Here is a 24,775-nt window from a genome sequence, read left to right as displayed (position 1 = left end):
GGTAGAGCTGGCAGTTTTGCTCATCCGGTTCCCCATCACCTACTTCCACCAGGACCCCTAAGAGGGTAGTCAAAGCTGCATTAACGAATGCCTGCTCGCACGCAGAGGGGTTAAAATGACCTGTAGCACATGGTCTCAAGAAGTGGGCTCTTACCCCAGGCTCGTAATTACGTGCTCCCAACACGCAGGACCACTTTCTCTAGCCCTTTTTGGAGGGAGGGGGTGGAGGGGGTACAGTTTGGCCTTGTTTTTGACGTCACTCTGTTCACAAACAGCCACCCCGGAGAGCGGCGGGACCAGACCGGAGCTGAAGGGCGAGCGACCGGCCCGCGGGGCGGAAGTGCGGGGCGGGCGGCGGCGGAAGTGCGGGCGGGCGGCGGCGGAAGTGCGGGGCGGGCGGCCGCGCGAGGCTCAGGTGGGTGCCGGTGGGCGGCACCGAGGCCGTGCGCGGGGTCCCGCGGGCCCTTCGCTGTGCCGCACGCTGCCAATTTCGAGTGTCGTTGGAGGAAATTTAATTAACCCGAGAGCTATAAATCCAGGACCGCCGCGGGGAGGTTGTGAATTGCGCGCGCGCGAGAGTGAGTGTGAGAGACCCGGCGCGCGCGCGAGAGAGCGCGGACGAGATCTGGGAAGTAAATAAATGACGGGCGGGAACAGGCGGCAGAAAACATCTCCACTTCAGCCTTCTTCCAGGGATCGCAGATTCCCGGTTTCGGCTTTCATTGAATTCTATGAAGTGCTAATATAAGCACACTTGGCAGCCCGCTGACATGACTGCCTTTTTAAGTAAATACTTTTGAGCAGCCATGTTGACCTTTAATTGGGGTGAGAAGGTTGAAAGGTGCAGCAGGGAACAGTGGTTGAGGCCGGGGCTCACTGGATCAACTGTCTGAACCTCCGCTTCGCTTTATTGGGCAAAAGCAACCCTCTGAGTACTGAACAGAGAGAATAAATCAGATCCTGTGCAATTCTCAACAAGTACTTAGCCTTTCAGTCATTCCTGACATAAATGGCTCCTACAATTTTTTAATAAGTCAAGGGGCAGTAAAGTCCCCACTAAATTGTCACTAATGGGAATAGGCATTTGATTTTTTAAGGCTGCTTTTTACAGTGTTTCACCTGGATGATTTTTATTCTTGTTTCTAAAGAGACGGTGTTTCTATAGTACTTTATATTTCAATGCCCCTTTTAAAAAATCCACAGTATAGCCTAGCTTAACCCCAAGATTCTCAGTTCCTCAAGAATAGATAGAGTCTCGGGTCTGTTGTTTTATGGCACCCTGTTAAATGGCATAGCCTAATCACCTAGGTTCTGCTCTGCTAAGGAATTAGTTGGGACCAGAAAGGCCGTACTGTGAAAAGTAAGATTGGTGAGGCTGGTGTTTTAGATGGACAGAATCCCCTTGCTTGCTGTGGTCAGCAGTAGCCATCTGCTGAGGAAGGATCAGTATTTCTTTTTGTCTCCTTCACTAGAAAAATATGTGCCTGTGAGGTTTTATTTAGATGGACTGTTGGCTGGTAAGTAATAGAAGTGAGGATTTTTTTCCAATCTGGGGGTGTATTAGGCTGTTTCTGTTTTGTTCCAGATGCCTAGCTTGAAAGTACCCAAAGGCACTGTGTAGAGATGCCTTCAAAATAAGTTATATTTTTTATTATTAAAGTATTTGTATTTCATAACTTGCATAAACTCTTGTAGGTTAACATACTCAGTTGCTGTAATACGGTGGCATAGGGTTTCAAACATAGACCATTGAGGATGGTACAAGTAGTGAGTTATTTTACGTTCCTTATTTTAAATTTAATTTTTACTACTACTTTATTCAAGGCGTGTACATCAGAGGAAGCCAAAAGCCAGCTAGAATAGAATGAAGTTTATATCGAAGGCGAGAAACCATCTGGTTCAGGTATGTAAAGCCACACAGGTAGTAGTTGAGCTTCCTCCATCTTCACCTGGTATCACATCGCAAGGTCTAGGGACAAAATCACTCAGGGAAAAATATGCAAAATGAAAAGTTTTGGCTAAGTTTAGCATATGTATGAATCTAGACCGCTAACTCCTTATCCCAGTACAGCCACAGAGAAGAGGAAACATGAAAACATAACTCTCCCTTCTTCCAGGGCTTACCAAAGTTAAGGTTCCTAGAGGTGGAAGCAAAGCTCAAGGCATCTACTACTATTTTTAGAAATCTGAAGTATTTCATCAGACCATTTCACCAGTAATATCTGAGTAACAGCCATTGCACTGTTAAAGCCTTCATCGCTGAGATATTGTGTTTGTGTTTATCAGTCTTTCTCCTACTCAGGGTGTGAGTTTCTGAAGAGCAAGGACAATATCTTAATTATTTTTATATTTCTAGTACCTGGAACAGCACCTGGTATATTGCAGATGCTCAGTACATGCTATAGAAATGAAAAGAAAAGTGTCCCTGAAGACAGGCTGGATCTATAAGGAGTGAGAAAACATCTTTGGGAATGCAACAAGCTAGGCAATAGAATATAAAACAGTAACCTAAAGGAGGTTATTTGATGTAGTTAGAAATCATGCTTCAATAAATAATATGGAGTAGGGAAGAACACATTTGAGAATTTGTTAGATGTTCACCAAAGTTGCTTCCAAGGTGATCTGACCTGGTCAGTTGGAGGGCCTTTGTTGTGTTGAGTGGAATACGCAAACTTAGAGGCTCCACTAGCCCTGTCTCCACACTCCCCCAGGCCTGCAGAGTTCAACTCTTTACCCAAATATCTGTTCAACAAATGTTTAAAGAGTATCCAATTGGGGCAGCGCCTGTGGCTCGGTGAGTAGGGTGCCGACCCCATATACTGCTCCAGCCAAACTGCAACAAAAAATAGCCGGGCGTTGTGGTAGGCGCCTATAGTCCCAGCTACTCAGAAGGCTGAGGCAAGAGAATCACCTAAGCCCAAGAGCTGGAGGTTGCTGTGAGCTGTAACGCCATGGCACTCTACCCAGGGCGACAAAGTGAGACTCTGTCTCTTAAAAAAAAAAAAAAAAAGAGTATCCAATTGAAGGTGTAGCAAATTATTAGCTTACCTAGGCCTTGAAGATGGAAGACCTATATATGGTTGCTATTTTAAGTCTAAATAGGTTGTTCAAATAACGTTGAAGGAAATCCATACTTGTCTTATCTACTTTACTAACAACATTCCAAGAAGTTCAAAGTTCACAGCTTTTGTAATAGGGCAGCCATGTGGTATAGGCTGCTTCTCCCTGTTGCCAGTGGGATTGCTGCAGAAACCAGAATGTTACGACTGGAAACAAATGAATTTCCTCTCATTGTTCCAGTACTTTTTCATATTAATCATGAAATAGCAGGGAAATAGGATTTTTAGTTTAGTCAGGAGGGAAGGACATGATATTGAATTATTTCATTTTTTTTTTTTTTTAACTCTTTACCTCTTAAAACATGTAGTCCTTCCAGGCCAAGAGAAAGGATACTCTTATTTAATGGAAATTCACTCAGCTAAGGCAATTTGGAACATAAGCCTGGGAAGAAGAGATATAAATTTAGCTGTTTTCCCAGATTAAAAAATGAATGTGAGTCTTCTTAGATTTAGAGAACAGAACCTCATTCTTATGGTAAAAGAATTCTGCCATCTGAAGCTGAGACTTTCCTCACTCTCTGCATCCTTAAATTAAGCCTTATGCAAAACGTGGTGTCTGTTGTTTGGTATACCCTGAGGATTAATATGTAAAGCTTTTTGAGATTTTTTTTTTAGAAGAAAGGAGGATGAACTTGGAGATCCCTTCTTCTGAAATTCTGTGTTAGTCTTGTTATATTTGAAAATATGCTGTTGTTCAAAGAGAAAATACAGAAAATAGAACCAAAAAAACACAGTATGAAAGACTTTAGGTTCCTTATCCATAAAGCAAATTTCCTTATCCATGAAGCAAGGGTAATATCCAAAGTCACTTGCCAGCTTCAAAGTATGAAATAATCTATCTTTGATAGCTATTAAAAATAAATGGAATAGGACTTAGAAAAATACAGAATCTCACATAACTGAGGCTTGCCAGGGCCTGACTTCAAGACTGGATGGTTCCCAACATTCACACTGAGCTTTGTACTTCTACAGGCCCAAAGTCTTGCTGGATCGCAATTCCAGGGAATGTGGATTTAGCAGCTCATATGTCCATGGGTAGAAATGAATGAAACTTCTTTCCAGTCTCTTGTGGTCATGAGGATAACTTTTATTTCTTTGGCAAAATGAATTTGAAATGGGTGGAATATTAGTGTCAAATGAAAGACATTGCCTGGTGGATGCTTTCTGAATTACAAAGAGTTGTTTTTGGAAATGAGATTGTGTGATTTTTAACACACAAGGAAACTAGCATTTGTACTAGTGGGGTACAATAAAACTAAGATGCTTTAATGACATTGTCTTCTTTCTGGGTCAGTATTAAGTATCAGTGACATTTAAAGGGAGTGGGTCATGTTGGCTAAAAAGGACAACGTGGGAAGGAGTCTGCATCGTTCCTTATACACTTTGTTCCCATCCCTTGAACGACAATGATTTTGCCCTCATCTTAATGCTATCATTATGGAATGAAGGAATTTTCAAATTGGTTTTTAAACTCTATTAAGCCCTCACGTATGATATAATCCAACCACATTATTCAGGTTTTCTTGGCTTTCAGGAATAGCTTTGCAGCCATTGTGTCATAATTGAACTGAACATTGTTGCACACCCTGAATTTGGAATATGCTGCTCTGGCTTCAGGCCAGTTGCTGAGTCAGTGTCTTTGGGGTGAGGGTGGAGGTGGGGTACAGTGTGTGTGAGCCTCATTGTGTTAACAGGGATTAGTCCAGAATTCCCTTGGACTCTTGGGTGCTAGAGGGAATGTATCATGAGAGTATGTTACTGTTCTTGATTAACATCATCATTTTGTTTTTCTCAGCTGAATGTTTTTCACCAACCCCATTACCTAGTAGACTCCACTGAAGCAATGATCTGGAAAGTGTGACTGCTAAGGTCACATTTCTAAAGCAAACTCTATTTACACTGAAGACTCCTCTCACTTCTACTTCATATTCGTCTTTGCCAAGGCAAAGATGGTCGTGCTTCTGCATGTGGGAGAGAATGCCAAGATGAAGAGGATCTGTCATCAAAAATGATTTTTTAAATGTGTCTAATAGTAAGAAAGAAAAATGCGTTATTTTCCCTTTTCAGGGAAGCTTTTTCATCTCCGATGCACAGTCAGTTGCAAGATGACCGGCTGGCCACTCTAGTGTCCCCTCTGCATTTCCCAACTCTGTTCTTTCTGACATTGAAGCTTCACAGTTCTGACTGAGGAATGAGAGAAGAGAATTAATGAATGAGAGAATGAGAGAAGAGGCCATGAGCAGGTGCCTTTACACCTCTGCCTGAATCGTGTGTGAGTTTGGGTCCTCTTTAAAGGGCTGAGCATTTTAGGCTCCGACAGATAAAAACTACCTCATATTCTTTGTTCAAGGCCTTTTGCAGTCACAGGCTATTCCCAAGGCATTTTTTCAGCATGCGATTTCCCCTTTTCTGATCACAAGGAAGTTTGCAGCCCAGAGCCTCAGACACAATTTCTTTGTGTCTCTAAAATTAGAGAACAGGACAAGTGGTGGCATTCCCATTTAACAGTTGACAAAACTGAGGCTTAAAGAGATGAGGATTCACCCAGTATCTTAGAACTAGTTAATAGCAATTACCTTTCTCTTTGGGGTTTATATTTATGAAATCCTCACCTAAAAATGCACTCCGGGAATTCAAATGTGGTGAATTTCAGCTGAAACTCTATATGAAGAGTAACTTTAAAGCTCTAAGTGAAGAATTACGCCATTTATGCATAATTCCCCTATCTGATTAGTTGGTGGGAGCTGTGTTAAGTTAAACTTCTTTTGACCACTCCAGGCAGTTTATTCAGAATTGCTTAGAACAAATTTTGTCTTTAAAGTTTATCAACAAAATCCAACTTTATGATTACCTAAGCATTATAGGTAATTTTTTGATACATATGGTTTGGGGATATCATTGGTAAAATGGTAATGGTATTGAATTTTTCCCTTTGAGAAATAAAGATAAATACTGAGAAAGAGCAACTGGAAGGGAACTGGACTTTGCTTAAAACTAAATTTCAGTGCCCTCTTTATGGTTTTGTGAGGGCTGGGTAAACTTAAGCCAGTGTTGGGTACCAGGATATTTGCTACTCAGTCTTACCTAGACTTCATGACATCCTTAGCAGCAGGTAAATATGTTGGATCTTTAGTTATGTTGTGTCTTGGAAATTCCTATTCAAATAATGTTCATAATCTGAAACTTTCAGCTTTTTCTATATGAAGTATTTTTCAGTGTTGCAATTCCCTTTCTGAGATTACTGGTACTAGATATTTAAATCTTCCATTTGAGGCCAGTAAAAGCACATTTCGGTCAACAGAATCACTATGTCAAAAATAACAGTACCTTACTTGTAGTATTATTTAATAATCAGTAGATAAACCTTATTTCTCTATTCTACCTTAAACTTAAAAGATTTTTACATTTATCATCTCTTAAGATACCCAACTTTTGCCTACGTTCTTCCCCAACCCACTGACTATCTTCACCAAAATAAACCTCATTAAGATGTTAAATTAGGCAGGGACTAGTCAAGGTAGTTCATTTAGGGGTAGACATTGGTCGAAAGATATAATTGCTTTGCAGTAACATCAGACACATCTCTTTTTACTACCCCTATTTTACTGTCCCTATCATGGATCACTCCCTCATTCTGGAAATACTTCCCCGTTGGCTTCTGTGACGACACCCTTTCCTGGGTTTTCTCCTGCCTCACCCGCTATTCTGTCTCCCTCCTTTGCTGGCTCCTTTATACCCAGTCTCTAAATGTTGGATCACCTTGAACATCTGTCCTGGGCCCTTTTCTTCTATGCTATTTAGTTTATCTCATCTAGTTCCACAGTGATAAATTTAATTCCTAAACTGATGGAAACTCAGATATTTATCTTTAGCTCTGGATTTTTCCCTGAGTACTAAACCTGTGAGCTCCCACATGTCCCTGAGCTCTTGGTCTCACATATTTCTCAGTCTGTTTCTGCTTCAGTGTTCCTCACTTTAGTAAATGACACTGCCACTCACCCAGAGGCTGAAGACTAAAACTAGGATTGCCCTTAACTTCCATCTTTCCTTTTACTCCTCATGACTAGTACATTGGCAGGGCCTGTGGGTCTGTTTCCACTCCAGTCCACTGTGCTTTCTCACCCAGATTCCTGTGGTAGCCTCCTAATCTGGTCTCTCTTCCACTGTTGTCCACCAACAAACTATTCTTCACTTGGCAGCTAAAGTGATCTTTTAAAAATGTTTATGAAATCACATCGCTTCCTTCATCTAAATTTTGGAATAAAAATTGTACTGAGAATAAAACTCAATTCCTTAACATAGGCCGAAGGGCCTATATGATCTGACCCCTACTCAACATTTCTAGTCTCATCTCCTGCTTATTTCCCCTGTTCCTCTGTGTAAGCCATCCTCTTATTTCTGTTTCTTCTAGTAAGTCACATTTGTTCTCACCTTGGGGCCTTTGCATTTACTGTTTCTTTTCTCTGAAATGCACCTCCGTTCAGATATTTGGACCTTTCCTCCTTTAGTCTCAGCACAAATGATACTTGCTCAGAGAATACCTTAAAAAACCTACCTTAGTCACCATAATGTTACCTTGTTTTATTCTCTCCCCTGTATGTATCACTGTCTGATATGGCCTAACATTAAAAAGTGTCTTCACTGAAATGTGACCTCAGGAGGGCAACATTTATCACTGTACTACAGCACCTATAGTAGTGTCTGACATGAGGGAAGCATTAGATAATTGTTGAACGAATGAATGACTCATCCCATACCTAGACTGTCTTAGCTGAACTCTAACTCTTTGCCACCTCCATTCTCCTTTTTTCTGCAGTCCATTTTGCATGCTGCTGCCAGATTAGTCTTCTAAGCTGTTTTATCCCATCACTCACTGAGAACCGTTACCTGGTTCTCAAGACATATGCAAAAAATCATGCCTTGCTTAACCACTGTTAAAAGTCCACAAGTCCGGGCGGCACCTGTGGCTTAGTGAGTAGGGTGCCGGCTCCATATACCCAGGGTGGCAGGTTCAAACCCGGCCCTGGCCAAACTGCAACAAAATATAGCCAGGCGTTGTGGCGGGCGCCTGTAGTCCCAGCTACTGGGGAGGCTGAGGCAAGAGAATCGCCTAAGCCCAGGAGCTGGAGGTTGCCGTGAGCTGTGATGCCACAACACTACCAAGGGCAATAAAGTGAGACTCTGTCTCTACAAAAAAAAAAAAAAGTCTAGAAGTCCTCCACAGTCTCATCCCAGTCTACCTTCCAAACTTATTTTCCACTGTTGTTCTGCAAAGGTCTCTGCCTCATTCAGGGTTTCCTCCATCAAATAGCTATCACATTACCACCTCTGTGTCTAACCTCAAATTTGGAATCCTTTTCCTTTTTTCTACACAAGCAAATCCTAAATGATTCAAGATACTTATTTCTCTTGTAAAACCACCACCACCTCTTGGCCGATGGTATTTTCTTCCCCTTTCTCTTACATTTGAATTACATGACTCTGTTGTAATCACCTCCTGTGTTTCTAATTCCCCTGTACATGTACACGTCTTACCTTATGATTAGGTGTTACAGTTCTTCATGGGTTAGGATCAGCTCATACTGGCTTTTAACCCTTCTTTCCCTCCCTACTTTGGAACAAATGAATGGATGACATCATTGGTTCACTAGTCATTATGAACCCTGACATAATTTTTATTGCTTCAGTTAAGAACTCAACCCCTTTTTCCTGTTAATCTTGTTACTTGTATCTAGCTTGTGGAGTTGGTTACTCCATGTGAGAGCTTTCTTTGTAGGGAAAAAATGGACTAAATACCTAGTAGGATAAAGAAAAATTTTAATGTCTCAATTTTACTGACATCTAGAAGAGGTGAAGGGAGCATGCATCTAGTAAGTGGTAGATAGGTAAATACCTTCATACCTTCAGGGAAATTCTAATTGTATTGGATAGGCAAGGCCCACATTTCAGATGGCTAAAGAACTGTTTCACAAAGCAGTGTGTTGAATGCAATGTAATGTTACACCCATTGATCCAAACTATGGACTAAAGATATCTAGATACTTGGAAATCCTATGGTCATGGTAATAATTTGAGGGGAAATTAAAAGGGGTTTTGGCTCTAGGCATTCATGTGACCATCAGTCCTTTCTGTACACTGATCCTGACCTCTCATCTCCTGTGTGGTAAACCTGCTGCACTGAAATCTGGAAGTGGATGCTGGAGGGAGCGTGTTATGCGGAGCTGCCTCACGCTGCCCAGGCCGGGGCGTGATGCAGGCCCCCTGCTTGTGGTTTAATGTGGTGTGCAGTCCAGTTCCGGAATGAAGCTGAGCATGAAGCATGACACTGCATCAGCTGGGCCCACAGTGGGTAAGGATATTTGGTGCAGCATCTTGTCTGAGTTGGCTCCACATCCTTAGCAGTTCCCCCAGCTAGGTAGCCTGACTGCTGGGGCTGAGAATCTAAAAAAGCACCCAGGATCCCACCCATGCCCCACTCTGGGTTGGGTCTTCAAACCCTCACTTCTTGTTTCTGTTCTGTAGCCTCATCCTACCCCTCCTTAGCTCCTTGGAATTGTCATCTCAAGGTATCTGCTCAGTTGTAGTTTTGTCCTTATTCATAGCCTCTTGTCACCTTTGGCTCTACAAGGGCCAGTTTCTTTCTTGCCCTTATACCCAAGACCCCAGTTAGGCTCCCACTTGTTTGGGAGGGTGACTGACCACTCAGCTGACTGACCAAGAGCACAGACAAGCACTAGGGAGGCATCATTTTCTCTACCCCTGGCTAAGCCCAGTGACCCGGATGAGTCCCCTCATTACGTGAACTGTTGGTAATCTAGAATAATGGGGTTTGTTCCCAAAACAGGTAAGGGTGTGTGTGTTTCTAGTCATTAAGGTAAAACTAGGAACGTTATACTTAGATGGCAATGAATGTACAATGGAGTACTTCTCACTTGGCACAAATGACTAAACGGAAGCCTTGCGTCCTTTTATGGGAAAAGGGTTCAGCGAGAGCTAGTAATAGTATTTGGTTAATGTCAGCTCAAATTTACATTATACTCCCTGAAGAAGCTTCAGCATTACCTGTTAATAACCACGGCGGTACCTGGGCTTATACAGACTTTTTGATTTTACGCATGAACTAATGCTGCAGCTTGCTGAGGGAGAAGCATGAGCTTGGAAATTTGGTGTACCAAAGGATTCTTTGTATGGATCAAAATTCTGGTCAGCAAAGGTCAGTTTCTCTACTCAAACGAGAACAATGTTGTTTCCCTTCTAATCAGACACACACAGCGTTTGAAGAATCCAGGAACCCCACATAAGTGATGTGCAGCCATAGCTTGGGCAGCTCCTCATGCAAGAAATGAATAATCTTTAATAAAGACTCAGACAACCCGGCTTCTTTCTGAACTGTAATCAGTTGCCTTAATGGTACGCCCGTCAGTGCTTTGCAGGGAAAATTCTATAAAGTTAAGTTACCTTCTTTATTCTGTTTCAAGGAGGGCTGAATTGGTCCAATCAGTCCTTCCCCCATGTTGTATTTGATTCTGCCATAAAGACCACTGGAGTCAGCCTCAGTTTTGTTGAAAGGCCAGCATTTCCTTTCTCTTTCAGAGTTATCCATGCCTCTTCGGGGCACTGGACTTGAAACAGCAGGAGTCACCATCTTTATTGTTAGGCTGCAGAATTTGTTTTAAGCACATTCTAAATCTAGTCTTATGCCTTTTGGGTTTTTTTAGTCTGTGACAAAGGTGACCCAATTGTGCTTCTTTGATATTATGAACACAGCTCTTTTTGCTCATATCACAGTGGCATATAACAAAATACGAAAGGATAAAATTGTGTCTGCATGTGTAGTAAGGACACATACTTCATGACTAAATTCAGTGACATAATGTCATAATCAAAAAAGTGTTGTCCTAAAGCTTGATAACTAGGATCTATAGAGAACTCAAATTAATCCACATGAAAAAAGCCAACAATCCCTTATATCAATGGGCAAGAGACATGAATAGAACTTTCTCTAAAGACGACAGACGAATGGCTAACAAACACATGAAAAAATGTTCATCATCTCTATATATTAGAGAAATGCAAATCAAAACAACCCTGAGATATCATCTAACCCCAGTGAGAATGGCCCACATCACAAAATCTCAAAACTGCAGATGCTGGCGTGGATGTGGAGAGAAGGGAACACTTTTACACTGCTGGTGGGACTGCAAACTAGTACAACCTTTCTGGAAGGAAGTATGGAGAATCCTCAAAGCACTCAAGCTAGACCTCCCATTTGATCCTGCAATCCCATTACTGGGCATCTACCCAGAAGGAAAGAAATCCTTTTATCATAAGGACACTTGTACTAGACTGTTTATTGCAGCTCAATTTACAGTCGCCAAAATGTGGAAACAGTCTAAATGCCCACCAACCCAGGAATGGATTAACAAGCTGTGGTATATGTATACCATGGAATACTATTCAGCCATTAAAAAAAATGGAGACTTTACATCCTTCGTATTAACCTGGATGGACGTGGAAGATATTATTCTTAGTAAAGCATCACAAGAATGGAGAAGCATGAATCCTATGTACTCAATTTTGATATGAGGACAATTAATGACAATTATGGTTATGGGGGGGGAACAGAAAGAGGGAAGGAGGGAGGTGGGTGGGGCCTTAGTGTGTGTCACACTTTATGGGGGCAAGACATGATTGCAAGAGGGACTTTACCTAACAATTGCAATCAGTGTAACCTGGCTTATTGTACCCTCAATGAATCCCCAACATTAAAAAAAAAAAAAAAAAAAAAAAGTGTTGTCCTCTCGCAGTCATGAGCTAACCGGCAGAGACCACCTTTCAGGATGTTTTTTACAATGCTGAGATACTGTTCAAAAATAATAGAACTAATGAAAATGTCACATTGACAGAGTAGCCCATATTAAGATTTTACTTCAAGGGGCCTGATTTGGTGAATGTGACATTGACAGCATGGTGTGAGGATTTAAGGAGTTAGTAAAATGTTCTAAGAAGAATATTACAGCATTCCCATTAAAGTGTGTCATTTTTCATTTTATTTCTTCTTTTCTAGAATTAAGTGGACTCTAGGAATTAAGGAAAGTTAACCGACTGTCTGCTTAGCAAGAGGTATAGGGAGCTTTTCTTTACATCAGACCCTAATGTAATTTTGTAATTGTGCTTCCAAAGAAATACCTTAATTTAACAATATGGTGAAATGCATGTTCCTTAGGGCATTTGAAAAATATACAGATAGTAAAATTGCATAACAGATATATTTCTCAGTACACAAAAGTGCCATGTTTAAGTGATTAAAAATGTGTTAAAAAGTAAAAATGGAGAATAAAGTGGAAAAGCAAACTAGTTATAAACAGAATAGTGGTAGCATCACTGAAGACTTTATTTAGCTGTCTGGGTTGGTTGAACAAATATTCCAGCAAATCTGGAATGAACAGCAACTCTGTTTACTATGACAGGTTTTATTTGTCTTGGGTGCAACCAAGACCACATGCTGTGTTTTGTCATGTTGGAAATACTGAAGCAGATTTCCATTGTGAAAATGAATTTTTCTAAAGCCTTAACACCACAGTCTCAGCTCAGCTAGGTAAAAGCAGTAAGTTTTCCTTTACTTGCCAGCCAGACATCAATAAATCTTAAATCCCTTCACCAAAACAGTGTAGCTGCAGTTTACTGTCCTAGTTGTAGGCTTTGGTCACTGCCGTAGATGGCCTGTTCCTTCTTATTCCCGGGGGTGCTATTTCTGTCTTTAATAAGGCTTATTTTTTATTTTCATTCTCCCCCGTATATAGTACAACTTCTTTAACTCCACATCCTTAGAATGTGTGTCACTGTTGGCATAGAGCCTTCCCGTATCTAATGATGCAGAATCTCTACCTGGCACAGACATGGCTTAACCCCACCCACCCATCCATTTATACCCTGTGTAGACAAAGCTATGTTTAGATGTGTCTCCAAACATGTTCACCTATTGGAGTTGTTGATTCTGCTGAATTTATAGAAAATATATCGACTAGGAATTAACATTTACTTGAGAATAGCAGAGAATATTGTGAATTTGCAACAGTCTCATAACATTCTTTTCTTATTTATTATCAGAATCATTTAGATAGCAGGGAGGTCAAGATGTAAGTGGCAGAGTGAAGGCTTGAGAAGGAAGGGAAGATCATTGCTTTCTTGGCTCGGTTCCAATCTTCTTGTCCTGTGGTCTTTATTCTAGTTTGATAGTGGTTAGTGGTTCTCTTTAAAGTCCTATCAGTTTGTTTGAAATGAGTTTAAGCCTAATCTTAGGCTGAGGAGCCTGGTTGTCAGTGAAGTTTAGCACTTAATTAATATAGCTATGCTCTGTGGAGCAGAGGAGGGCAGAATTTGAGATCGTGGTGAGGAAATGAGAATGAGCTGCAGTGCTCTGGCCGAAAACCTGTGGGCACCGGAAGAACACTATGCTTTAGTTGTAACATGAGACAGGCCAAACAGTGACTGCTCTGCACTGGAGAGTCTGATTAGAGTTAGTGGTGAGATTAAAGAAGGCAAGAAAAGCTCGCTTCAGTACTTGTAATGGATTTTTGAACACTCACTATGTGCCAGGTTAATTCTGGGTGACTGGAGATAGAGGGGTAAACAAATCTCTGTTCTCACAGCGCTTACATTGCAGTAGATAGTAATTTTAGATAGTAAAGGGCAAAAGAAAACTATGGCAAGGTATGAGGACAGAGAAGGATGGGCTGGCCAGCATTGGTAAAGTATTCACCAAGGCCTCTCAAGAGGTGATTAAAGTCCCAGGGCAAATGAGGAGAAGCTGCCTAGGAGTTTTTCATGCAGAGGGAAAGCAAGTACAAAGATTCTGAGGAAGAAATAATCTTTTTGATATTCAAGAAACACAAAGAGATATTTTGCAGTTGCAACTTGCAAAGGTAAGGGAGGCAAAAATGGTAGGTGAAGTTGGAAAGCTAGAGTAAAGTGAGGTAAAGAAACAATGATCCCAGGAATGGGTTTTTCTTAGGAATATTGATAAATGACAAATCCAACAGTGCACATGTGTTTTAAAAGTGAAATAATAATATTCATAGTTTTAAGGATGAAACTAGGAGCTCAGTAGAATAACCAGGAATAACTGGAGTGTCTCATGTTGAGCAAAGTAGCAGGATGAGGGAACTCAGAGCCTGGTGTTTGGCATGCTGCTATTACTAAGCTGTTCTTATTGGAATATCTCCAGCAGAAACACTACTACATTTGTATGTGAGGTTTTCAAAAGTTATGACAATCTCCTTTTAAAATACTTCCTGAGGAGTTGAGTAAATACTGTTTTGAGTAGATACTGTTTTTACAAGTTAACTCAGCCTGATTTTTCCTGTAGTTCTCCTAAGTACAGCTTTGTGTCTCCCCGTCTCTTGCATCAGACCTCGTAAGAGATAGCTCAAACCTTCAGTGAGAGACTTGTGCTGCTTATCATTTTCTTTACCATGGCAGTGGCTGGAGTTGAATGCTTGCCAATAAGATAAGCTGTCCTCGTAAATAAAAATCATTTCAGGGATCACTGGGATGCTGGTAAAATCTGCAGGTGAAATTTAATTTTATATTCAAAGTAATAAACCCATACAGTTTATTTGTAGAAACCAAGTAATTAGGCATACATCTAATCCAAAAATATGGATTTTATTTTCCCATTCTTTGTTTTGTTTAGGATACAATGAATGTTGAAGCATCATAGAGACTTGCCTAATTTCTGGGTCTTTCTGACACTCCTGGACTAGAAGAAACAATTCTGAAGCCTTCAAATTCTATCATAAGCTTGAAACTTACCATTCATATCATAAGGAACAAAGCGTAGGGCACATAAGTTTATTGGTTTATTTTTTCTTTTGGCAGAATTAAGATGCTCTGGTTTCAAAGAAATAGCATGGAACTTGTCAAATCCTCCTTTGGACTCTTCTTGAAAAATCTCTCGGCCTCTAAAACAACTCTGCCCGTGCTGACCTTATTCACAAAGGTACAGAGTGAAAAAGTATAATGACTACTCTATAAAGTATTAAAATTGTTGAGTGAAGAAAGTTGTACATTTAGGAAAAGGAGACAAAGTTGAAAGGAAAGGCAATAGAGTAACCTTCATACCTGCTTCTCAGTTTTTCTGTCACCAAAACAGTAGTAACTCTGCTTCCTGCCAGGGCATTTCATTGTCTCATAATTATCAGAGAATAAATGAATATGTTTAATGGATATCTGACTCTTATATTGAAGAAAGATGGACCGTAGGTTATAATATGACGTTTATACGTGTATTATTTATAAACACAGTCAGTTCTCAATATTTGTGATAGTTATGTTCTGTAAAGTCACTGTGAACACTGAAGTAAACAATACTGAACCTTTGCTCCTAGTTGAAATACAAGATTAGGTTCCTGTGAGCCTCTGTTCATAGCATTTTCATCAACTAATCAAATACCTAACCTTGTTTTGTGTGTGTTTCTGTTTAAAGATGCCTTGTTTAATATATACTGTTGATTCATTCACCTTACACTCACAGCCCCCAGCACGTATAACTGATGCCTGAATGAAGCTTATCTAACACACACATGTTCTCTATGAGGCATATCCATCCTGCCTCCTTGTACTTATGAATACAAGACAGCATTTCAGTACTATCCTTGGGGCCTATTTTAAACAGTGAAATATCTAACAAAAAGCACAAAAATGCAAAAACCATGACATTATACAGACCATGAAAAGGACACTAACTTATGTTTATAGTATGAGAGCTAAAAGAAGTTAGAGGGGCCAGGAGTGGTGGCTCTAGTCTGTAATTCTAGCACACTGGATGGCTGAGGCAGGTGGATCACCTAAGCTCTGTAGTTCAAGACCACCCTGAGCAGGAGCCAGACTGTCTCCACTAAAAGTAGAAAAACTAGCCGAGCACTGTGGCAGGCGCCTGTAGTCCCAGCTACTAGGGAGGCTGAGGCAAGAGGAGCTCTTGAGCCCAAGACTTTGAGATTGTTGTGAGCTATGATGATGCCACAGTACTCTACTCAGGGCAACAGAATGAAACTCTGTTTCAAAAAATTAAAATAAAATAAATAATAAAATAAAAAGAAGTTAGAGCATTGCCATGTTTTAACCTCAGCTTGGAATGAGGACTTCTGGTGACTCAATGTTTTTTTTAATCACTATGTATATGTACATGCCCACAAATGACTGCAAAGCACTTTTGAGTATTGATTTGGCTGTTGCAAATAAATTTTAGCAAGTGGGCAAATTCACAAATATGGAATCCATGAATAATGAGGATTGATTGTGCTTGTTTTCTTAGCCCTAACACTAGGTTAAGCCATAAAACTGGTTTAACACTTTTCAGAGCTTTGGGGCCAGAAATATAATACATACATTACTGATTTCCTTTTGCTAAGTCACATCACTTTGTATGATTTATAATCAAAAAAGAAATAAAATGCAGTGTTACAGAAGAAACTTTTGTGAATACTACTGCAATTCAAAGAAAAAAGGTCTCTTTTTAATAAATTTTTCAGATTTCAAGCATTTTAGCAGTTATGCAGTTAATTGCTAATTATCTGACAGTTATCTAATAACAATTTAATTTGTTCTCAGAAATAAACTTCTTGTTGAGAATATTTAAATTGCTTTCAAATTTGCAGATATATATTGCACTGTTGGAAATTATAGAATTAAAACTATTATATATTATATCATCTGAAGGTCTGTAATGGTAAATGCATGTGAGAATTAACCACAAAGATAAAATAATTCCTTATGGCTATTGTTGCTTGCTCACCTAGCAGTTCTGCCCTGTGTTTCAGTTTGAGCAGTGGCTGAGACAGCAAAAAAAGTTTGTTAAAAAAAAAAATCACCAACCTTCCATTTGGCTTAACGTTTGTACTGAGTGCTTGATCTATACCATTAGGCACATGGTAAGATATCACACCCACCTTCAGAAGTTTACAATCCAGTAAAAGAAATATTAAAGTACAGTGTCAAGACTCTATCAGTTATAAAAAGTAGAAAGCACTTCCCAGAGTGACTTAAACAAAAAGGGGACTTGAGAGTTGGTCTGGTTTCAGGAATAGCTTGATTTAGGAACTAAGCATGTTACCTATCTCGCAACCTCTGGGTTAAATTCCTCTTTACTCTGGCTCTTCTCATAGATGACTGCAGCAATCCCAGTCCCCAGAACTCACATCTCAGACATCTACAGATTTGATGTAGATGTTTAGATGATCTAGCCCTGATGGGCCCATTCTTGAGCCAGTTGTAGCCAAGAAGGATAAGATGTGCTGATTGCCTGGGCCTAAGTCAGGCTCTCCGCCCTTGCTGCTCATGGATGGAGGCCGCCACGCGTGAAGCGAAATCACAGAGCTCTTGCTACAAGAAAGGGGAGCGGGTGGGGGTGGGGGACAACCAAACCAACAAAACTCCTACAATTTAGGGATACAGTAAACAAGTGCCACGGAAAATCTTAGAGAAGGCTGTTTGAAGGGTCCAAACCACTGGGCCTGATCCTTTTTTGGTTCTTTATTCTTTTTAAAATTTGATGAACTTTCCCTCAGAAAAATACAGACATATATTTTTATAGATTTCCAGGAACCCCATTTTTAAAAACACAAAACAAAACAAAAATCCTGATCAAGGTTCTTTTAAAGTTTTTAATGTAAAAGCAAATGTTTGGTACATTCAATACTTCTGCAATTTAACATGTTCTTGTTTTGCTTTTAAGACCCTATGCTAATGTTTTGAAACTTCTTCAGAAAATTTCAGCATATAATCTTAAAACATTGATCTTAAACTCATGATCTGTTTATCACTAATGCTAATAATTAACAGGATCAGCCTGAATCTCCATCTCAGGAAATTAGAGTCAGAAAGATCATCATTCTTTGATGATCTCGGTCCTTATTTCAAAACAACCATGAGTTAACCTGGAGGAAAACCTTCTCTTTTACATAATAGCTCATCTCTTCTGTCATGTTGAAAAGCAGGTTTTATATAAGCATCAGTAATGCTGAGTCTATTTTGAGCTCATGCAGCAGAACCTATAGCTAGCTAGTCTCTGTTCATGAAGTCAAGAGCTGAGAAGCCTTTAAAGTCTGCCAGTAATCTGTAGTATCCCAGACTTCCCCACTAAATTGTTTAAGAATACAAACAACAGTGGACACCAAAACTTGCTTGCTCTTTCAAACAGGAAACCTCTTTGACACTTGTAATAAGAAAATAGGCAAAACATTATGAATTGCTATCATCATCTGAAGTGCAAAGAGATTTTTTCCTGTTTTAAAAATGAGTTACTACCTAACTTCATCCTAGTAGGTTTATTGCTGCCGACTGATTAGGAAAAACAGGCTGGCAAGGCTCAGCGCTTCCCAGTCTGAGCAAACTTTGAGGAGCCATTCTGGTGGTGTCAGCCAGTTGTGTGAGACCACAGAGGTGCTCCTGACCTAGCAACAACAAAGCCCTTAGAGAGATCAGTGAAAACTAGTGAGCGTTTAAATTTACTTTTGCATACATTGATCATTGAAAAAAAATTAAAACAACAAAAAAATGCAGAGAGCCTTTCTACCCTGAAATACTAGTTGTTTATAAGATTCTATGGTATTATTTTGCTTCATGAAGAAAACTGTAATTAACTTTGTAAAAAAGGTACTTTAAGTATAATCTGGTTCTTGTGGGGGGTTTTTTGATACTGTGTTTTTTTGTGTGTGGTTTATTCATTTGTTTGTTTCTGGCTTAGGCCAAATACCATTCTTTGGATTTAATGGCTTGACTGGTTTTCTTCCTGCAGGACCCATGCCCCCTTTGTGAGGAAGCCAAGGAAGCACTGGAGCCTTACAAAAACAGGGTAACATAACGCGCGTGGCTTCTATGTATATGGAATGAATATTCTATGTGGTATAAAGTATCTGCCTGGATCTTTTCTTTAGGAAAAGAGATTAAATGATTTTTAATTTAAATTTTCTTTCTATTCTTCAGGGAGAATTTAGTGCTGATTTCCATAAAACTCATTACCCCCAAGTGTTTTTCTCTGAGCAGTACTGGTTTTCTTACTCTGACTCTTCATATGAGTTAAAGTTAACCAGCAGGTGCAATATTTCTGCTTTCTTTAAATTTCTCTCCCCATTCCTTTTATCTTATTTTGTAATTTCCACGAAGTGTTTTCATGTCCTAAACCATCACACCTTTCCCATCGATGCTGCGCTCCTGTCCTATTCTCAGGCAGCTTCCCCGCTGGGATGTTGTAATGCCCTGATGCTGAATATGACAGGTACAGCAGAGACTAGCAAGATTAGGAGGTGGAGAATACAATGAGACCACTCAGGTTTTAGAAATCAGGGACATTAGATCGCTATGATCCTGCAACAACAAAATCCTCTCAGCATTAGGAATGGTCTCAGGATCAGTTCAGCACTGTGGTTGTTGCTGTGTTCATGGTAAAAAGCTCTGTATTCTAAAATACAGAGCTTTAGCCTGTGTCACAGTTTATTTTACAGGAGGTGGACATCACACTTCCAGAAAACTCTGCTTGGTATGAAAGATACAAATTTGATATTCCTGTCTTCCATTTGAATGGCCAGTTTCTGATGATGCATCGAGTAAACACCTCAAAACTTGAGAAGCAGCTCCTGAAACTTGAGCAGCAGAGTGCTGGAGACTGACTAACGTGCTCCTGATTTCCAGCCCTCTCTTTCCCAAAAGCATCTTTTGAGGAAATATCCATGGCTTCATACTCCTTTTGTCACTGTTACAGATCCCTAAGGATGTTTTGAACTCTGTGCTGCCCAATAAATGTTTAAGTTCTTCTGATCGATAGAAATACCAATGCAGGAACTGTTTGCTTACTGGCTTTCTATAAACTAAGAGGAGTGTGTTGGCAGGGTAGAGATGATGGGGGTGGGGGTGGGGAGAAGCCCATTTGTCTTACCTGTCTGTCCCTTTTATATCAGTACACACACACTTCATCCTCACTGAGCAGTACTGTTTGTAGGAATGCAGAGAGGGCTCTGCATTCCTGCTGCTGCCCTGGAGGACTTAACTTTTTAATGAGAGAATAAATGCTTTTCCACTCAGTAGATAAAGTGAAACGTGAATTGTTAATAACTGTGCACAGTCAATAAAGGGATGTTTTAGCGAATACATCTGCATGAAGCCTATTTCAGTGGGATTTAATAATACCTGTTTAAAATTAGAGTTCATTTTTGTTGGGTAGAAGAGAATAATTATCCTAGGCAAAGAGGCTTCATTTGAGAAAGACAAAAGAAAGACTTAAATGCCCAGAATATATATTAGGATCTCAATCTGCTTTACCCATAATCAGTGAATGGATTTGTAATATTTGAGGACTGCCTTGGATAGGTATTCAGTTACGTTCAATTGAGTTAATCCAACTTACTATACTAGTTTATCAGGTTTTAATATCTTGAAAAAATTCTCACTTTTAACCATAACTGGACAGATATGTCATCTAAAGACAAACACTCTTCACCATTCCATATAAAGTATTAGAAATACAGTGTTTTCCCCTTATTTATATATATCAGGTTCGGCCAATATAGGTGGGATTCACTGAAAAACAAAACTGCCTTTCTGCTTAAAATCACGCCACTGCAGTTCCCTTTATAATGAAATTTTATGAACTATTGGACGAATTTGGATAGTATGAGTCATTATATTTTAATTTTGTAAGTATGATTCTGTCATAGAAATTATAGAACGTCAGTGCTAGCTGACCTCAAATGTTGTCTACTCCAATGCCCATTTTATACACGGAGTGGAATCATAAATTCAGAAAGTTATGAGGGGATAACCCAGGGTCACAGATCACAGCCAGTCAGCTGGTATCCCAGGTCTTGCTTCCCAGCCCAAATTTCCAATATTCCATGCGCCCATTTCAGGGACCTCAGTAACTTGTGTTATCTCACATACAGGATCACCATTCTGAATCCAACACAAATTTGGAAGCAATTTTAAAACCCTTCCAAGGTTGACACAGTGGCATGTGTCTGTAATCCTAGACTACTCAAAAGGCTGAAGCAGGAGAATCACTTAAGCACAGGAGTTCAAGTTCAGCCTAGGCAACATAGCAAGACTCTTCAAAGTAACAATAGAAAAGAGTCTCAACAATTGAATAGCAGTGTTTATAATTTACAAATTTTTGAAACACATCTTATTTGATATTATAAGTATTTATTAAGTCCTACAGCAGAATACCAGGATTACCCAAATCACCCTCACCTTTGAATAATTCCATCCTTTTAAGTGTTGGTAGAAATATCACTACTGTAATTATGTTACATTATATGGCAAAGGGAGAGTATCCTGGATGGACCTGACCTAAGTAGGCGAGCCCTTTGAAATCAAAGAGTTCTCTCTTACTAATTACAAAGAGGAAAGCAGAGAGATGTGCCCTGCAAGAAAGCAAGCATCATGTTGTGAATTGCTAGTGGAGCCCCGTGGCAAGAAACTGGGCAGCTTTTAAGAACTTAGTAGTTCTTGGCCAAGAGCTACCAGGAAAATAGGGACATCAGTCCTACAGCTTCAAGGAAATGAATCCTGCCAATAATCAGTGAGATTAGAAAACCCTGACCACAGATTAGAAGTGCAGCCCGGCTAACATCTTGATTTCAGTTCTGCAAGACTCGGATCCAAGAATCTAGCCACACCCATGCCAAGACTTCTGATTTATAGAAACTGAAAGGTAACAGATGTGTGTCATTTTCTGCTAACTCTGGCAACTTGTTACACAGCAGTAGAGAATGAACACCAAGGCCTTATAACATTGAAGCACCATGGTGCATGGTGGAAGAACAAAATGAATAAGACAGCCCTTGCCTTTGAGACACGCTCTGTCCCCCTGGGGAGCGGGGAGAGCAGGTGCATGAAGCACAGCCCAGCACAGTGAGGGCTGAACAGAGGCATGTGTGGAGCGGTGCAGCAGCCAGGCAGGGGCTTGATGGTTGAATAGAAGCGATAGAGGGGGTAGTGAGGAGGGCATTGCATTCTGAGGGAAGAGTGTATGTAAAATACGAGGGTATGGAAGGGCACGGAATATTCAGAAAATAGTGGATGGCTTTGTGTGGGGGAGTGAAGGGAGGAGAGTGAGGAGGTGAGACTGCGGGATGGACTGGCCCCCAGCCCCTGAAGGCCTTAGCTAATGTGTGTTTGCCCCAGCAGCAGTAGCCTCCCTTGCTTCCCCTCTTCATCCAGAGTCAGCCCTGCTGGCTCCAGATTTCTTGGGATATCTGGTCTCCCTTCCCCAGCTTGTTGGAGTCTTTCTGCTAGTCCTTCAGCATACCAAGTTCAGGAGTCCCTTCTAGGGTCCTGCAGGGCATTTACACCTCAATATAACCAGGGGTGCTACAGACAAGGTTTCCCCACCTGTGTGTGCGGGTGTCCTGTTCTTCCAGTGTCTCCAGGCAGGGTGAGAGTTGTGTATCCCCTAGGTCCTGGGATTGCCAATCCTTCTCCTGGACCACTAGTTGGAAAAGTTCCAAGAGTTTCTTTCAGTGTCTGCTTTGCTAAGTGGAAGAGGATCCTTTCGTCCCTTTCAAGAAGCATTGCTGGCTGGAAAGGCTGGAAGTGTGTTCTTCTGGGGCACATCTTTTCTGAGTATAACCACGTGGTTATGGTGTACAGGAAATACAGAAACTAAAGGTAAAATAGTGCTTCATCCAAACAACAAATTTTTGACATAGAATTTCAAACAAAGATCCCAAAATATGCTTACAGGATGTCCAAACTGAAGTATTGGGTATGGTACTAAGAATAAGTGCGGCATTTCAAGGAGACACTAGATCACACTGGATATTATTGTAGCTTGGAGAGAGAGAAGATCATTTAAAGGATTTTTTTAAAGGATGGTGTGCTCTCACTTAGTTCCCACCAAAGTGAAAGGCTGGGAGTGACTTCATATCGAGAGAGAGAGAGAGCCATAGGTGGGACACATCTGGAAGCAACGGGGCAGAGATAATACCATGGTCTAACCCTCCTGGGCAATCAGGAGGGAGCGGGTTAGCAAGCAGCTCAGCTGCAGAGTGAAGGCAGCTGCTGTGGCTCATCTGTACCAGGGAAGAATGTGTGTGTGTGTGTTTCCTCATGATTTGTGAGCCAAACATGAGGGGGGCTTGGTATGAGGTCCCTTCAGCACAGGCCTCAGAAGAGGAGAACTAGATGGGAACTAAGTTCCCAGGGCTGAGGGGCTGCTCTGAGTGAGAGCACATTCACCTGATTCCAAGAACTGTAGGCCAAGACATCACTGTGGGGGCAACCTCCCAAGAACCCCTAACAGGCCTTGCCAGATGTCGTCTCCTTTAAGTGTTTACCAGGTCCAGGAAGCAGGAGGCCAGCTTACAACTCTACCATTGAAATAAGAACATTCCCACTGCTGCCTTCTCCCGTTCCGACCCTGGAAGCTGCCAGGAGCAAAGGAGAATGACCCTCCTCTTCCTTGGCTTCCCCCCTGCACATGGCTTCTCAGTAGGGAAAAGGGTAAGACTTAACCCTAAACCAAGTCTGAAGTTTTGATTGTGACATGGGATCAAATGTACTTAGCACAGTTTAAAATGACCATGCGACTTTCTACTGCCTGAGAATATCCAAAAGAATCCTGGCACTGTCTTCTTTTTTTTCCTTTTTTTTTTTTTTGGTCCTAAACAGAATAAGAAATTCTTCTACCAGGTACATTTTATAGGAATAGTGGGAGACATAAATAAAAATACTTCCTGAATGTACCCCATGTCCAGAGTATTGATCACATATGCCAAATGTTTTTTGCCTACAAATATTCAATAAATTTATTTATCAATTATTATTTGGAGAGGAACATGTCTCTGTGATAAGAATTCTGGAGCTCTTCAGCAATCCCCTTAGTCCCAACACTGACAAAGTGAAAGGCAGACTTGTGGACACATGCCATCCTCACGCTGTTCTGACCGCCCCGCCATTAACAAGTGGCAGAAAACGTTTGTCTTTCATTACTGTCATTTTCATGTGATTTTTGTATCAGTAATTACTTTTCCTTTTGAAATTATGTTTGCAGGGATGAATTTGATCTTACTTAAAGACCAATTTTGACATAAGAAGCCCATCCTCCTCCACTTCCTCCAAAGGAAAAAGTGATACAGCCTTTTTTTCCTTCCTTAAGCTAAAGCTTTCAGCAGGAGTAGAATAAGTGTTGAATTTGGGACTTCATATCACTGCTGCTTAGAGTAGTTACAGTGCCTCTTTCTTCCACATGTCTCCTCATGACATTATAAAGGCTTCCTGGAACACACAGCTCTGGCCGGGTTATCACAGAAAACAAGGGAACACACCCTGGGGGTTTTAAGAGAATAATGCAGCAATCTCGGGGTACAGGCAGGCTGCAGGAAGTACCCTTTAAAAACCGTCACACTTTATGGGGGCAAGACATGATTGCAAGAGGGACTTTACCTAACAATTGCAATCAGTGTAACTGGCTTATTGTACCCTCAATGAATCCCCAACAATAAAAAAAAAAAAAAAACCACCAGCAGCAGGGACAGCACCCTTCCCACAGTGCCGCGCTTTTTTCCCCGTTCCTGTTGGGTTCACCAGCTCCGCTGCTCGCACACAAGATCTGCTTCCTCATACCTGCAGCTTGCTTATGCCTGTCATTCCTGCCAACCTTT

The 24,775-nt window shown here is 40.8% G+C and overlaps 1 protein-coding gene across 6 annotated transcripts in view; it reads left to right on the top strand.

Annotated features, from left to right (window-relative positions):
• Positions 1-393: 393 nt before the first annotated feature.
• Positions 394-24,775, top strand: part of C17H5orf63 (chromosome 17 C5orf63 homolog) — a 38,302-nt gene continuing 13,920 nt past the window's right edge. Inside the window, exons 1-6 of one of the 6 annotated variants that reach the window (XM_053566093.1) lie at positions 394-578; positions 1,825-1,903; positions 5,187-5,391; positions 15,000-15,120; positions 18,916-18,972; positions 19,610-19,845. In XM_053566093.1, coding sequence (XP_053422068.1) covers positions 15,007-15,120; positions 18,916-18,972; positions 19,610-19,786 — 348 coding nt within the window. In that variant the 5' untranslated portion in view covers positions 394-578; positions 1,825-1,903; positions 5,187-5,391; positions 15,000-15,006 and the 3' untranslated portion in view covers positions 19,787-19,845. Of the gene's footprint in view, positions 633-1,824; positions 1,904-5,186; positions 5,392-14,999; positions 15,121-18,915; positions 18,973-19,609; positions 19,846-24,775 lie in introns of those variants that run through there. The other 5 variants (XM_053566095.1, XM_053566091.1, XM_053566092.1 and 2 more) reach the window with 5 other exon arrangements.

This window comes from Nycticebus coucang, chromosome 17, assembly GCF_027406575.1.
Source record: "Nycticebus coucang isolate mNycCou1 chromosome 17, mNycCou1.pri, whole genome shotgun sequence".
Taxonomy (NCBI): Eukaryota; Metazoa; Chordata; class Mammalia; order Primates; family Lorisidae; genus Nycticebus; species Nycticebus coucang.
The sequence above is the reverse complement of the archived record's forward strand: the minus strand, read 5'-3'. Positions and strand labels throughout refer to the sequence as shown.